At 31.8% G+C, this 15,291-nt stretch overlaps 1 protein-coding gene across 1 annotated transcript; it reads right to left on the reverse strand.

The window, feature by feature from the left end:
• Positions 1-11,695: 11,695 nt before the first annotated feature.
• Positions 11,696-13,473, reverse strand: LOC124921780 (12-oxophytodienoate reductase 2-like). Its single transcript, XM_047462485.1, has 5 exons — positions 13,325-13,473; positions 13,076-13,216; positions 12,877-13,007; positions 12,492-12,671; positions 11,696-12,390 (listed from the first exon to the last, which is right to left on the reverse strand). The coding sequence occupies exons 1-5, from the start codon at positions 13,417-13,419 to the stop codon at positions 11,798-11,800; spliced, it is 1,140 nt and encodes a 379-aa protein (XP_047318441.1). The 5' UTR covers positions 13,420-13,473; the 3' UTR covers positions 11,696-11,797.
• Positions 13,474-15,291: the final 1,818 nt, after the last annotated feature.

Consider the following 15,291-nt stretch of genomic DNA (forward strand, 5'->3'; position numbering starts at 1 on the left):
GACATTTGGAGGGAAATGTTTTGGACATTTGGAGGGAAATTTGTAGTTTCAGACTAAAATGTTAATTAAAACTGATGTTAGTTGCTAAATTATGTACTGTAGCGAACTGTTTGCTCCACTAGATGCCATCAAATCAATTTAAGTCTGTACTGCAGTGTTCATTTATCAGCTTATGTTCAATTTTCTTAATTCTTGTTCCATTTGGGCACCTGAGTAGCTAAGAAAGGGACAGAGGGAGTACTTCTTTAGATTTGTACCTGCATAAAGGCAAATTACCCAATTTAGATTTGTTCAGACTATATCGTATTGATTTAATTTTATTCTCTTAAGTTTATTAAATCATTTTTCCTTAATTAATTATTTCTCGTTTAATTAATTTTTCTTTTTCTTTATTTAACTTATTTTAACACTCGATATCCTTGAACTATTATGTCATTTGTGTAAACGGTTACATACTTTCACATATAAATCTTCTTGATAAATGTAAAGCTCTCATGGTTGTGTCTGTTTTAGCCATGGAACACACACCTAGTTCTGTGAGAAGGTCTAGAATTGAGCCGTGTAATTTTTTCGAAGCGACCCCACTTCTCCCTCACATAGGTGATCTCTTTGTTCACAAAGAATCATTAAAAACAATATGATGATCCTCGTCAAATTATATATTATTTATTATAGGATTGATCCTTAACAATAATTTTCTAAGTCAGTACAATTAGGTTGTCCCATTAAACCTACTTCTTGGGATCTCTAGTCTATATATGTAGGGTTTTCTTTCATACCAACTTCTAGTAGACTCATGTCTTTAAAAGACTTTCAAACTAACTCTCTATTTAGTAGTTTGATTACTGGATCCACAATGTTATGTTTGACTAACATGGTCAAATGTGATAACTCTATTAGAGTATTGTCTAATGACATTATGTCTAAGACGTCTATGTCTAGATTTGTCATTTACTCTAAGCTTGTCCAATTTCATATTACTATCACAATAGTTAGAAATTTTCTTTTAGACAGTCTTGGAATATCTTCTAATAAGCATAGTCATTCATACATACTTATCATTTAAACATTCTTTTTTGAAAAATATTATTTACTTGGCTAACTAGTAGACAAAATATTTTTTAACTATTATTCTTTCATGTAAACGATCACATATTTCACAAAAAAAATATATTTTTTGTTAGGAGATTTTCACCCATATAGTTGTACTTTCAAGTGTAAACATATTCACTTGTAGACGTAAAGTTTTTCATATCACTTTATCATTTGAAAATAACATGATACCTTGTTTAGTGCAACTCACATCCTTAGTAGATTTAATCGTTTTTATCGTAATTTTCATCGATCAAAATATCGTATAAAGACATGTAATGAAATAACCAATTTCATTGTCTTCATGATATACACAAATGTCACATTTATTGACTTTTTAGTTAAAATCAAAATATGATCAAAATTTTCATATCATTATTATAACATTGTTAGAAGTCATACAAAACTTTACAAACCAAATTTTCTTTATTAATTTATTTCATAAAATCTATTTTGAAGATATTTGTTCTTCAGATTTGTATGAAAATAGTATCAAAGAAAAACGCGTCTCTTAATTTTTATTCCCTCAAAAAATCAAATTGAGCACCAACTAAGCAAATATAAACAGACAATTTTTTATTATGTTAAGTTGCGCAACTTTATCTTTTGTAAAGAACATATATTTCTATAACAATAGATCATTACTTTATTTATCATAATATACACAATAATACTTTGTGTTATTATCAATAAAAATATTTGCACAATAATACACAACCCTTCAATTTCTTGGTCTTCAACTTTACCTCTATTACGACTTTTCATTTCTTTTAACTTAAGAGAATTTATTTATTTTATTTAACTCAACTTTGTACACAAACAAATATATACACAATTTAAAAATGATATTATTATTTTTTTGAGAAAACGGCTTAGTTCAATTTCATTAAAACACCCCAAAAGAGGGAAATGAGTTTCAAAAAAAAATTATATCTAAATACCATAATATAAATGTAGTATATAAAATAATATATATATATATATATATATAAAATGGGACAATAAAATGGAACAAAAAATCAAGTATGTAGCCCGCAAACACACTTAACTATTTAACCAGGCGCAAAACTTGTCGCCTGAGTCTTGATGGGCTCGAACCCGGGAACTTAGAGTTAGTATTCACCTCTTTTTTTTGTTAGGCTAAACAAATCATCTCTATTCAGTTAAAAATTATCCTACCACATTTTTATTAATTATCGACGCTTAATAAATTTATGAATGTATATATTATAATTAATTATTTTAAAACTGAAACAAATATGTTTCAATTAAAATTAATTTTAATTACTATTAACAAATATAATCATTAGTTTTCTGTAAATTAAAAACTAACTATTTAGTTACTTTTATTTTCATTTATTATTAATAATAAATGGCCTAATGTCCTTGCGTTGCAAAGGATAAATAAAATTCACATTTACAAAATTGAAATAGACAATTCTTACATCTTTGTCGTCACCATCATCATTATCGTTTTCATCGTCTTCATCATCTTTTTCGTCGATAATACCTATGGTATGAACATGAGGGACTTCAATGGTTGAGATAATTTAGTGGTTGGCTTACTCCTCTCATTCAACTTTGTTTTAGTTATTCATCAAAAAAGAGAAACATGATAACAAATTTTATAATGAGATATTCATTTAATTTTTTTCTCATTAGTTTACCAATTTTACCATCATTTATCGAGAAACAAAAAGTATCATTTCATGCATAATAAACATATCATATTACCAACAAACTCATTTATATATTTAACCACCATTATTTTTTGTTTTCCAATTAGTCTCTCATATTACTAATCTCTCATTTTATTCATCAGCAAACCAACAAGAAATCTCTTATCATTGACAAACCAATGTTACCGACCTCTTATCCATTGGTAAACCAACCACAAATCTTAATCACACTTTCATTCATTTTATCCCTCGGCAAACCAACCCACCAATCTCAGTAATACTTTCACACGCCTCTATTCCCTCCCTCTTAGAAAACCAACCACAAAATCTATATCATCCTTTTATCCATTAGAAAATCAACCACAAATTTCAATCACACTTTCATTGTTTCACAAATCTCTTATCCTTTTAGCAAACAAATAATATCGACATCTCTTATAACTTAGTAAACCAACCGCAAACCAACATTAATTTTAATCATCTAAATCTCAATGTTACAAACCTCTTATCCCTTGTCAAATTAACCGCATATCATTTATTATCGTCCTCATTCGAACTTTTGTCTCGAGTGGGGAAGATGATTACTTTAACCATCAAGCCACTTATGATTGATGTGTTTTATTTATAATTTTGTGTATGCATGTTGTTGTATATATATTTTATAAATAATCGAATTTCAAATTTTCAAATTTTTTTTTAGACTTTTTGTTTTTTTTGTTTTTTTGATAAATTTCACAAATAACATTAGACTCTTTTTATTAATAAACTAAAACTATATTTTCAATATAAAAAATATTATTTATCATTTTGTATTAAATATAAAATGTAGATAAATAATCAACAAGATTAATTTATTTTTAACTATTTTTGTTAGGTTGAAAGTTCAAAATATAAATATAGAATGTTTAATTTTATTTTTAACCATTTTAAGTTTATAGGCGGGTCAACCCATAATCCGACCCAAATATTCATTTACTCTCACATATATATCCAAATTAACCACAGCTCTCGACCCGACAATCCGAACACTTTGAAATTAAGCATCATTATATATAGAGAGATAAATATTAATTAGTTAAAAAGTTGAACTTATATTGTTAAAATGTCCCGCCTTTATCAAATTTGGTGTTAAATTTAAAATATAAAGTCTTATTAGCCTAATTGATTAAATGGTTGTTCTTATTTTGTTAGGTTGCAAGTTCGAAACATACCTATAGCATTTTTAATTTTATTTTTAACCGTTTTAAGTTTATAGACGGATCAATCCACAATTCGATCCAGTTATTCATTTACTCTCACGTATATATCCAAATTAACCACAACTCTCGACCCGACAATCCGAACACTTTGAAATTAAGCATCATTATATATATATATATATAGATTTTAGTAACCAATAAATCTTTAATTAAAAAGAAAACAAATGATTGTTTTCTAATTTATTTTCTATATAATGTTTATAGAATGAATATACATAATTTTCTTTATAGAATATATATCTGCATCAAGATATATTAGCTTATAAAATTAAGCTTTCACAAAAACAATGTTATTAATAATTAAAAATAGATTTTCAGATAAAAAATAGGTAGGAATGGATAAGGTAATGGCAAGTAGTGAGCTATATTAGATCCTCATGTCGCTTGGGAGCACCTTGTTGGAAGATTTAACATTATAGTTATACAATAAAGACTTATCTTTATTAGTCGATTCTTCTATTTCTTTAGATGAATAAGTTTATCTTGTCAAAATAAATCATCATTTGTTTTACAACATCACAACTCATATTTCGGAAACATCAAAGATAAAAATTTAAAAGGCACAAGCTACTAAATAACTTAGAATAAAACAGTTTTATCGTCTCCATTTGTGTTGAATCTTATCACAGATGCATGTCTCCCAGTATATAACGAATCTAGTAATGAGTCAGCATTGAAATCACTACGCAACGAACTTGACAAAATACCTGAATCGATCACCAGATTTCAACAAAAATACGACGAGTCAAAACTCAAAGAACACTCGGTTAATTGAAAAACTCGAAGAACACTTAGTTGAGTGAAGAACTCTCAAGAAAATAAAAAAAATTCGAATTCTAAATGTTGAGTTATGGAGCCTACACTTATAATAAACTCTACATTGTTAATTAGAGTTTATTGGGTTTTTTTTTTTTTGGTTTGGGCTTGGGCCTGACCAAAGTTATTTAGGTTTATTACCTGAATGTTTACCCTATAAATATGTGATTATTAAGGGTTTACATTAGGTAGACAGAATTCTAGAGAGATAAAGTGTGAGGCAAAACTCTGTATTCCTTCTTTTTCTTCATAGTGAAATCTGGTGGTGGCTAAAGTGGATGTAGCTTAATTTGAGTGAACCACTATAAATCTGTGTGTTCTTGTGTTTTTACAGATTGTTTTAAGATGGTCAGATTTGGGAGATACAAATCCTAACAACTGGTATCAGAGCAGCTGGTCTAAATCTGAGCATTGGAAACAATGGCAAGTGAGAACAGTATAGGACATGGAATTGGAAGATTTGATGGGACAGATTATGCCTTCTAGAGAATGCAGATTGAAGATTATCTCTATGGAAAGAAGCTTCATGTTCCTTTGAGTGAGAAACCAGAGAAGATGGATGAAGCTGAATGGAAACTCCTTGATAGACACGTTTTGGGAGTTGTCCGATTGACGCTAGCCAAGACAGTTGCTCACAATGTAGCAAAGGAAAAGACCACCATGGGTCTGATGAAAGCTCTTTCTGATATGTATGAGAAACCATCTGCTAACAACAAGGTACACTTAATGAAAAGACTTTTTTACTTAAGAATGGTTGATGATACTTCTGTCACTACTCATTTGAATGAATTCAATAAAATTGTGAATCCATTGCTATCTGTAGATTGATTTTGGGGATGAAGTTAGTGCCCTGATTTTGTTAGCATCTCTACCAAATAGCTGGGAACCTATGAGGGCAGCAATTAGTAATTCAGTTAGAAATGCTAAACTGAAATTTGTTGAAGTTAGAGATCGTATTCTTGCTGAAGAGGTTCGTAAAATTGATTCTGGTGAAACATTCAAAGGTTCTACTCTGAATGTGGAAAACATGGGAAGAGGTAATGATAGAAATTTCAACCGAGGTAAGAGCAGATCTATGTCAAGGAGCAGGAGGAGTCAGTCCAAGTTTGGGAGGACATTTGAATGCTGGAATTGTGGTAAACAGGGTCATCTGAAGAGGAACTGCAAAGCACCGAAGAAAAACGGTGATGATAAAAATGATGCAGCCAACGTTGTTACAGAATCTGTCACTGATGCGTTACTTCTATCTGTTGATAGCCCAATAGATTAATGGGTTTTGGACTTAGGAGCGTCTTTCCACACCATTGCTCACAAAGAATTAATGGAGAATTATGTGGCTGGAAACTGTGGGAAAGTTTATCTCGCAGATGGTGAGCCACTGGATATTGTTGGCATTGGTGACATCAAATTGAAGATGGCAAATGGTTCTGTTTGGAAGATTAATAAGGTGAGACACATTCTAGGTTTAATGCGCAATCTGATTTCTGTTACACAACTTGATAAAGAATGTCACAATTTCAGTTGTGGAAATGGTGCGTGGAAGGTGACTAAAGGAGCAATTGTTGTTGCTCGTGGTCACAAAACTGGAACGTTATACACGACTTCAACTTGCAGAGAATCAGTTGTTGCTGTAGTTGATGAGTCGAAGAACAGTGAGCTGTGGCATTGTAGGTTGGGCCATATGAGCGAAAAAGGGATGAAAATTCTTTTGAAGAATGGGCAGATTCTAGAACTGAAGTCTGTTGAACATCAGTTATGTGAAACCTACATTCTTGGAAAACAGAAACGTGTGAGTTTCTTAAAGATTGGGAAGGAGCTCAAGAAAGAAAAACTAGAGTTGGTACAAACTGATGTGTGGGGACCTGCACCTGTTTCTTCTATTGGCGGATCATACTACTATGTGACTTTTATAGATGATTCAACAAGAAAAGTATGGGTTTATTTTATGAAGCACAAGTCTGAAATATTTGTTATTTTCAAGAAGTGGAAGGCTTTGGTTGAAAATTAAACAAATCAAAAAGTTAAGTGCTTGAGATCCGACAACGGAGGTGAATATATCAATTCAGATTTTAAAGAGTATTGTGCTGAGAATGGGATCAGTATGGTGAAGACTGTTCCCCGAACGGCTCAAGAGAATGGAGTAGCTGAAAGAATGAATCGAACATTGAACGAGCGTGCTAGAAGCATGAGATTGCATGCAGGGCTGCCTAAAACCTTCTGGGCAGAAGCTATAAATACTGCTGCCTATTTGATAAACAGGGGACCCTCTGTTCCTCTTGAATTCAGAATTCCTGAAGAAGCTTGGAGCAATAAAAAGGTAAACCTTTCTTATTTGAAAGTGTTTGGATGTTTATCATATGTTCATATTAATGAATGTGATAGGAGCAAGCTTGATCCAAAGTCTAATAAATGTTTTTTCATTGGTTATGGTGATATCGAGTTTGGTTATCGTTTCTGGGATAATCAAAATCGGAAGATCATTTGTAGCAGAAATGTTATCTTCAATGAACAGGTTCTCTACAAAGATTGTGTTGGGAAGACATCAGATGGTGATTCCAAGTTGGAAGAGACTGGTACAGTCGATTTGAGACAATTTTCAGCTGAATATATACCGGTTGTCGAAGAAGAACAATGTGTTGTTAAAGATGAAATCGTTGAGAACGTGGCCCCAGAGGTAAATCAGCAAACACCGGTTATACAGTTGAGAAGATCGTCAAGGAATCGAAAATCAGTTGAGAGGTGGTCTCCATCTCTAAACTATATCTTGTTGACAGATAAAGGTGAACCTGAATGTTATGAGGAAGCAATACAATCTGTTGAATCGATTAAGTGGGAGTCTGCTATGAAAGATGAGATGGACTCTTTGATGTTGAATCAGACTTGGGAGCTCACTGAGCTACCAAATGGAAAGAAAGCACTTCACAACAAATGGATCTTCAGGATTAAAGAAGAACATGATAAAACAATGAGGTACAAGGCAAGATTGATTGTGAAAGGATTTCAACAGAAAGAAGGTATCGACTACAATGAGATCTTCTCTCCAGTAGTTAAATTGATGACAATCAGAACTATTTTGAGTTTGGTTGTGAAAGAAGACCTTCATCTTCAACAAATGGATGTCAAAACTGATTTTCTTCATGGTAATTTAGATGAAGAGATTTACATGCGACAACTAGAAGGATTTGAAATCAAAGGAAAAGATGAGCTTGTGTGTAAGCTTCAGAAGAGTCTGTATGGTTTGAAACAGGCTCCAAGGCAATGGTACAAGAAGTTCGATAGCTTAATGAAAAGTAACAATTTTCTAAGGTGTGAAGTTGATCATTGCTGCTATATTAAGAGGTTTGATAAATCGTACATTATTCTGCTCATCTATGTTAATGACATGTTGATTGCTGTAGCAAGTTTATATGAGATTAACATGCTCAAGAAAGAGTTGTCTGAAAAGTTTGCAATGAAGGATTTGGGTGCTGCTAAACAAATCATTGGGATGAGAATTTTCAGGGATGAAGAAGTTCTCAAGCTTTCACAAGAAAAATATGTGAAGAAAGTTCTTAGCAGGTTCAACTTGTATGATGCAAAACCAGTTACTACCCCCTTAGCTAGTCACTTCAGACTATCTAAAGATCAGTCACCTTCAACAGAGGAGGAGAAAAATTACATGGCCACTGTTCCGTATGCATCTACCATTGGTTGTATTATGTATGCGATGGTTTGCACAAGACAAGACATAGCACATGCAGTGGGAGTTGTTAGCAGATTCATGAACAATCCGGGTAGACAACATTGGGAAGCAGTAAAGTGGATACTACGATACTTAAGAGGAAGTACGGGTCTTGCTTTGTGTTTTCGAAAGTCTAATATGGGTTTGGAAAGATATGTTGATGATGACAATGGTGGTGATGTTGATAGTAGGAAGAGCACAACAGGGTACATTTATACTCTTGGAGGTACTGCAATCAGTTGGGTTTCAAAATTGCAGAAGATTGTTGCTCTTTCTAGTTGTGAGGCAGAGTATGTTGCTGTGACAGAAGCTGCTAAGGAAATGATGTGGTTACAACCGTTTTTGCGAGAATTGGGTCAAGACTACGAGGGAAGTGTGTTGCGATGCGACAGTCAAAGTGTCATTCATTTGGCAAAGAATCCTGTTTATCATGGCAGGACGAAGCATATACAGGTTCGTTATCATTTCATTCGATCAACTTTAGAAGGATGAGTATTAGCTCTTGAGAAGATTCCCGGGAGTGAGAATCCAGCTGATATGTTGACAAAAGCTGTGACAAATGAGAAACTGAAGTTGTGTGCAACTTCAGATGGTCTTATTTGTTAAGACACCAAATAGAAAGTCAATACCGATCGAGAAATGATGAAGTTAGTCTCCAAGTAAGAGATTGTTGAGTTATGGAGCCTACACTTATAATAAACTCTACAATAGTTAATTAGAGTTTAGTGGGTTTGTATTTGGGTTTGGGCTTAGGTCTAACCAAGAGTTGTTTAGGTTTTATTAACTTAATGTTTATCCTATAAATATGTTATTATTAAGATTTTATATTGAAAAGACAAAATTCTAGAGAGATAAATTGTGAGGCAAAAACTCTATATTTCTTCTTCTTTATAGTGAAATCTGGTGACGGTTGAAGTGGATGTTACTCATTTGAATGAACCACTATAGATCTGTATCTTCTTGTGATATTTTTTCTTGCGTTTTTACAGATCGTTTCAAGCATGTTAGATTTTGGGATCCAAATCCTAACATTCAAAACGTTTATGTTCCGAACTTACACATTTTCGGGACCTTTTCTCTTGATAATTTGCATGTTTAGGACATTTTCTCCCAAATATACACAATTTCAACCGCCCAGAAAAATCTCTCCAAACATTTGCACTAGATACCAACATTTGTGTGATTTTATTTTTGGCAAAGAAATCAGTACATTTTGGGCTCAATGGGAGATTGAACTTCATCTACTACAATGTTGCCTTTGATGGTTTCTGAACATTAAAGATAAATAATTTCGTTATTATACAAATAAAAAATAAATAAATATTTTATATAACTGGATATTAAAAACATACCATGAGTTAGAGTTTTGAGTTGGGAGAAGATTTTTGTTTTAGGGAGTTGAGAGAGAGAAATCATTTGAGTTTTAACGTTTGGGATTAAATTTATACCAAATACTTTTTTCTCTCTTTCCTGCATATGTGGTAGGCCACATCGAATTCGTGTTCTTGCTTTCACTACCATTCGTTACCCTTATCAAATCCTCTATATGAGATTTCGAGTCGACTTTGTAAGAAAATATGTTATTGTTAAAAAAAATGTTACTAAATAGATTTTTTTCTTTAGAATAATTAATTCATATCATAAGGTCTGATTTGGTTTGAGTTATTATAATTATTTGACATTTGAGATTATTTTATAAAATTTTGAAAAACAAAATAAAATAAGATTATTTTTTTCTTCATTCTTGTACAAGGGTTGAATTTTTAGAGATTATTTTACCGAAATTTAACAGCTTGCAGAAATAGTGTAAGAGGGAGGTTATAAAATGCATCTAGTAGTTTTGAAACAAGATAGTTGTGTTCTAAATTTAAAATTCAATTAATATTAATATTAAAGACGCTTTTAGAGAGCTTAATTATATGATTCACGGGCTTTGGGTAAAACCATAAAACCAAAGCTATTTAATTTTTTTAAATAATTCAACAAAATCAATTATCACATCATTCCCTCTCATCCATCGAATCAATAAATTTATTAACCAAAATACTAAAATATATTTTATTTTAAATTATTATTATTTATTTTATTTATATATATAAATACCTTTTAAGTTTTTTTTAATAAAAAAAATATTATTATTTTTTAAAATCATAACTCATAATCATTATTTTCTCTTTTCAAATTATTTAAATAATAACACGTCCCAAGTCATTCATAGATGTGTAAAATTTTGTACAGATCAATTATATGATTTTTAAGAAAGATTATTATCTGATGTAAAATCAGAACTATATATTATATATAATTAAGTTTGTTTATTTCTTAACTTCTAAATCATTTTCATATTTAAATGAAGAAATCTCTGCTTATAAGATTAATGTTTTTTCTTAGTATTTTGTTTTATTTGTGGTCCTCTATGCAGTTGCATAGGATCCTTATTTTTATAGGACCCTATTTTATAATATTTAATAATATTATACGATTAATCTTTTTTTTTCTCCTTTAATATTAAATATATATTATACAATATATATAAATAATTTTTTTATCTCTTTTTAATTTCTTATTTCCGTATTATAATATATTAATATTTATATATAATTTTAGATTATTAAAATTTAATTTTAATTTTTTTTACTATTTTAATGATTCCAAAATTTGAATTTGCATTATATCTCAAATTTTCGTGACCGATTTTGCATGCACTTATTAAATAAATAAAAAAGTTATAACAATGATATTTTAAGCTTTAAACATAAAACTAACTTACCTAACTTTTCTAATGACTACTTGCAAGAATTTGACCTCTTTCTTTTTCATTCTCTTTGTATCCAAACATTACTTATACAAAGTTGATATAAAAGTATTCTACCATTTTTGTACAATATCATTTCTATCCTCATTCCTTATTTGATGTAACAACAAACAATAACATATAAATAAGATCAGTTTTATATGTCATGGTTTCATCTATTCAAACACAAACCACAATATATAAATATATTTGATTTTTCATTTTTGCAAGAATTTGACTTTACCCAAAAGGGTATACGAATCTGTAACTGCTATTTAAGGGAGCATAATTTATTGGTAAGAAAAATGAGACAAAATTTAGTAACAATTATAATTAATAAGCAAGTGCATTTTATTTCAATTGCAATCATTCAAACTGACGTCCAATTAAACCAAAGCTTCAAAGAAAAATATCAGATAATGTTGTTAGTATATTATTAAGCTTCAATATCTAGAAATGGATAATCAGTGTAGCCAACAATCGGGTCGAGTATGTAAAATGTTTCTCGATTATACTTGTTGAGAGGTGCATTAAGCTTAAACCTGAGTGGTAAATCTGGATTTGAAATGAACCAACGACCATAGGCAACAAGATCAGTATTATTCTCACTTATGGCTTCATTCCCATCCTCTCTTACATATCCTCCAGCCGAAATAAAAGTCCCATTGAAAGCCTTCCTCATGGTAACAAGACTATGGGAGCATTCGCTTTTTTCTCCGAGAGTTTTCATTCTAGGTTCAATCATGTGGCAATATGCTATACCATACTTGTTTAAGGCTTCAACCAAGTAGAGACCTAAAGCTGTAGGATTCGAGTCACCTGATTCCATGTAGCAAGCAAAGGGAGAAAGCCTTATACCAACTCTGTCTGCTCCTATTTCATTTACTACAGCTTCAACTACTTCCAATGCAAATCGACAACGGTTCTCTAAAGATCCTCCATATGCGTCGGTTCTGTCGTTGATTTGGTCTTTCAGGAATTGGTCTATTAGGTAACCATGAGCTCCATGGATCTCAACACCATCAAATCCTACACACATTCAATCAATCAACACACATGATCAGCTACCTTACCTATGTGGGTTCCTGTTCAAATCATAATTAGACTAATCTATCCAGGAATAAACTTACCAGCATCTATAGCGTTTCTGGCTGCAAGTCTAAAGTCATTAACAATTTCAGGAATCTCTTCAATACTCAACCTTCGGGGAGGTGTAAATTGTGCAACATCGTCGATAACATTGCTCCGAATCTGTGGAGTCATTGCCTTGTCGGTGCTGGAAATTGGAGATTGTCCTTTTGGCTGAAAACCTGAAGAGATTTATAACAGTCTTTTGAGAAACTTCAAAAAAAAACTGTATGCTAAAACCATTTTCAGAAGTCAACACACAATCAAAGATTACAAGATCCAAGAACTTCTCAACAACATCGTATTAGATTGGTTAATGTTCAAGCAAGAACACGTAAGTTAATCTTACACAGTCTAGGCCGAAACTAACTACAGCCTAAAAATTACCTGAATTTGAAACTCTTCCGACATGCCAAATTTGACAAAAGAAGATTCCACCTTTTTCATGGACAGCATCCACAATGGGTTTCCATGCTTCAGTTTGCTCCTTTGTCCAAATACCAGGTGTTTCTGCATACCTTAAAGTAGAAAAAAAGAAACTGAATCAATGTCACAACTTGAAAATGATCTTGCTATTCTTTTATACCCTTGTGCAGTGTTTGATACTCCAGTAGCCTCTGATATGAGAAGGCCCCCGTTTGTAGTTCTTTGTGAGTAATACAAGATGGCATGTTGTTGAGGAACATTGTTATAAGATCTTTGCCTTGTCAATGGTGCCAAAACAACTCTGCCACAGGAAAAACATGAAAATAAATGGACAAAATGTTCACTTCTCAAACATTATTCAAGCTCTAAAAGTACAAAGAAACCGTTTTATCATGCATATCCAAGATACCTATGTGAGAGCTGGAAATTGGCCATCTTGTAGGGAGTGAGAAGAGGGATCGCTTCCATTTGATCAGGGATGGTTTCTTCTCCGTTTCTTCCCATGGCAGCTATGTATGGAGATTGGAGACACTAGTCAATGAAAATGTATACACTAATTTCGAGCTTAAAAAGAGAGAAATTCCTTCCTGTTCATTAGAGATTAGAAATCAAACGGTGGAGCTTGATTACCTCGTGGTACAGTTTCATCTGCTCCAAACGTCAACACTTACGTAATACACAAAAGTTTGGTTCCCATTACATCGAACGGCTTATTAATTGGCGGAGGGAGCAGAGGAGAGGACAAATCAAATTTTTGATTCGCCAGGAAAAAAAAAAAAAAAAAAAAAACAGTCACAATCAATCATTGATGAATATATATGGGTGTCAAACAAGCATACAGGGAGCGAATTAAGTCCATGCGTACAAATAGAAACACCAAGCTCATTCTTTCTTTTGTTGAGGTAAGTTTGTCTATTGTTTATTGTTTCTGACGGTTGTGTTGAAGTGATTTCTTCTATAATAATTTTGTTCACAAAACTTTAAATAAATAAATTCCATTTTATTTAATTATTTATTTGGACGGCAACATTCTTATCTTCTAATTCAAATAGTACTTTTTCTTTTTCGGCTGCTCAATCCGAAAGCTAATAATTAAAACAAGAATGTCCTTTTATTTTTCAAGTAGGTGAGATTATTAGAAGAAAGTTATTATCTCAACTTTTAATTTATATGAGTTTGTAAATTTATTTTTTATTTTTATATTAAATTATTTAATACTAATAATTTAAATTTAAAGTTTCATTTTTATATTTAAATATATGATATTAAGAAATTAATATTTATATATATATATATATATATATAATAATGTTTAATTTCAAAGTGTCGAATTATCTAATGTAGAATTGTGGTTAATTTGAATATATATGTGAGAGTAAATGTGTCACATCCAAAAATCACACTTTTTCATATCGAAAAATCTACGGTCCTGATAGAGATCTAGGACCGTGGATGATGACACCCAGGACCGAGTGGTCCAACCGATGATCCTGCAGATGAAGGATTCAAAGACAAGTACTCTTTCTTTACATTTTCTAAATCCACACAATGCTATTTATTTATGTATTTTATATAAACGATGCATATGGTTTCAAAACATGTTTTCATTGCACGTCCATGATTTCTAAAGAATGATGATTTCATATAAGGGATATGGATTCAAAGTGATTATGATAAAGGAATTGACGAATACGGGAGGAGGACTAACTAAGATGAGCTTTGGTAGTCTGATTCCACAGATCTAGCTGTATGATATGGGACTGACTTCTGAACATGAGCTATCAGAATATCTACCCACACAGAATGTGTCTAACCAAGTTGTGGACTTTAGGGATAGATTCCGAAGAGTGCCCTCCAAATATGTGCTCAAAAGGTTATAGATTCCTCACATTCAGGATCAGCTCTGAATGTCTAGGGTCGAAAAATGTGCTCAAGTATGCAACTGTAAAACACGGATAATGATATTCCTTTAAAAACCCTCATGGATGCAATGTAGTAAAATGTTTTTTTATGTATTACTTTTATATGCTTGCTGGGTCTATCGACTCACTATGCTTGTGTGGTGTAGGAACCCAGCCACGAGTTTTTATGACAGGTGAAGGAAGATTTAGAGTCGAGCATGGTGCCGGAGATGCGTGTGGAAGGAGGGACCGAGACCGTAGGACCGACTTTTAGATCAACCATTTCAACACCAACCCTAGAAAGACACCCTAGCGCTTCCGCATTTATGATCGAATTTACGTTGAATTAGGTGCAGGAAATTAGGATTTTAGGGCGTAACAAAATGGATACTTAAGTCGAATTGTGAGTTGACTCGCCCATAAACTTAAAACGATTAAAAATAAAATTAAAAATTATATATGTATGTTTTGAACT

This window comes from Impatiens glandulifera, chromosome 1 (genome assembly GCF_907164915.1).
Source record: "Impatiens glandulifera chromosome 1, dImpGla2.1, whole genome shotgun sequence".
Taxonomy (NCBI): Eukaryota; Viridiplantae; Streptophyta; class Magnoliopsida; order Ericales; family Balsaminaceae; genus Impatiens; species Impatiens glandulifera.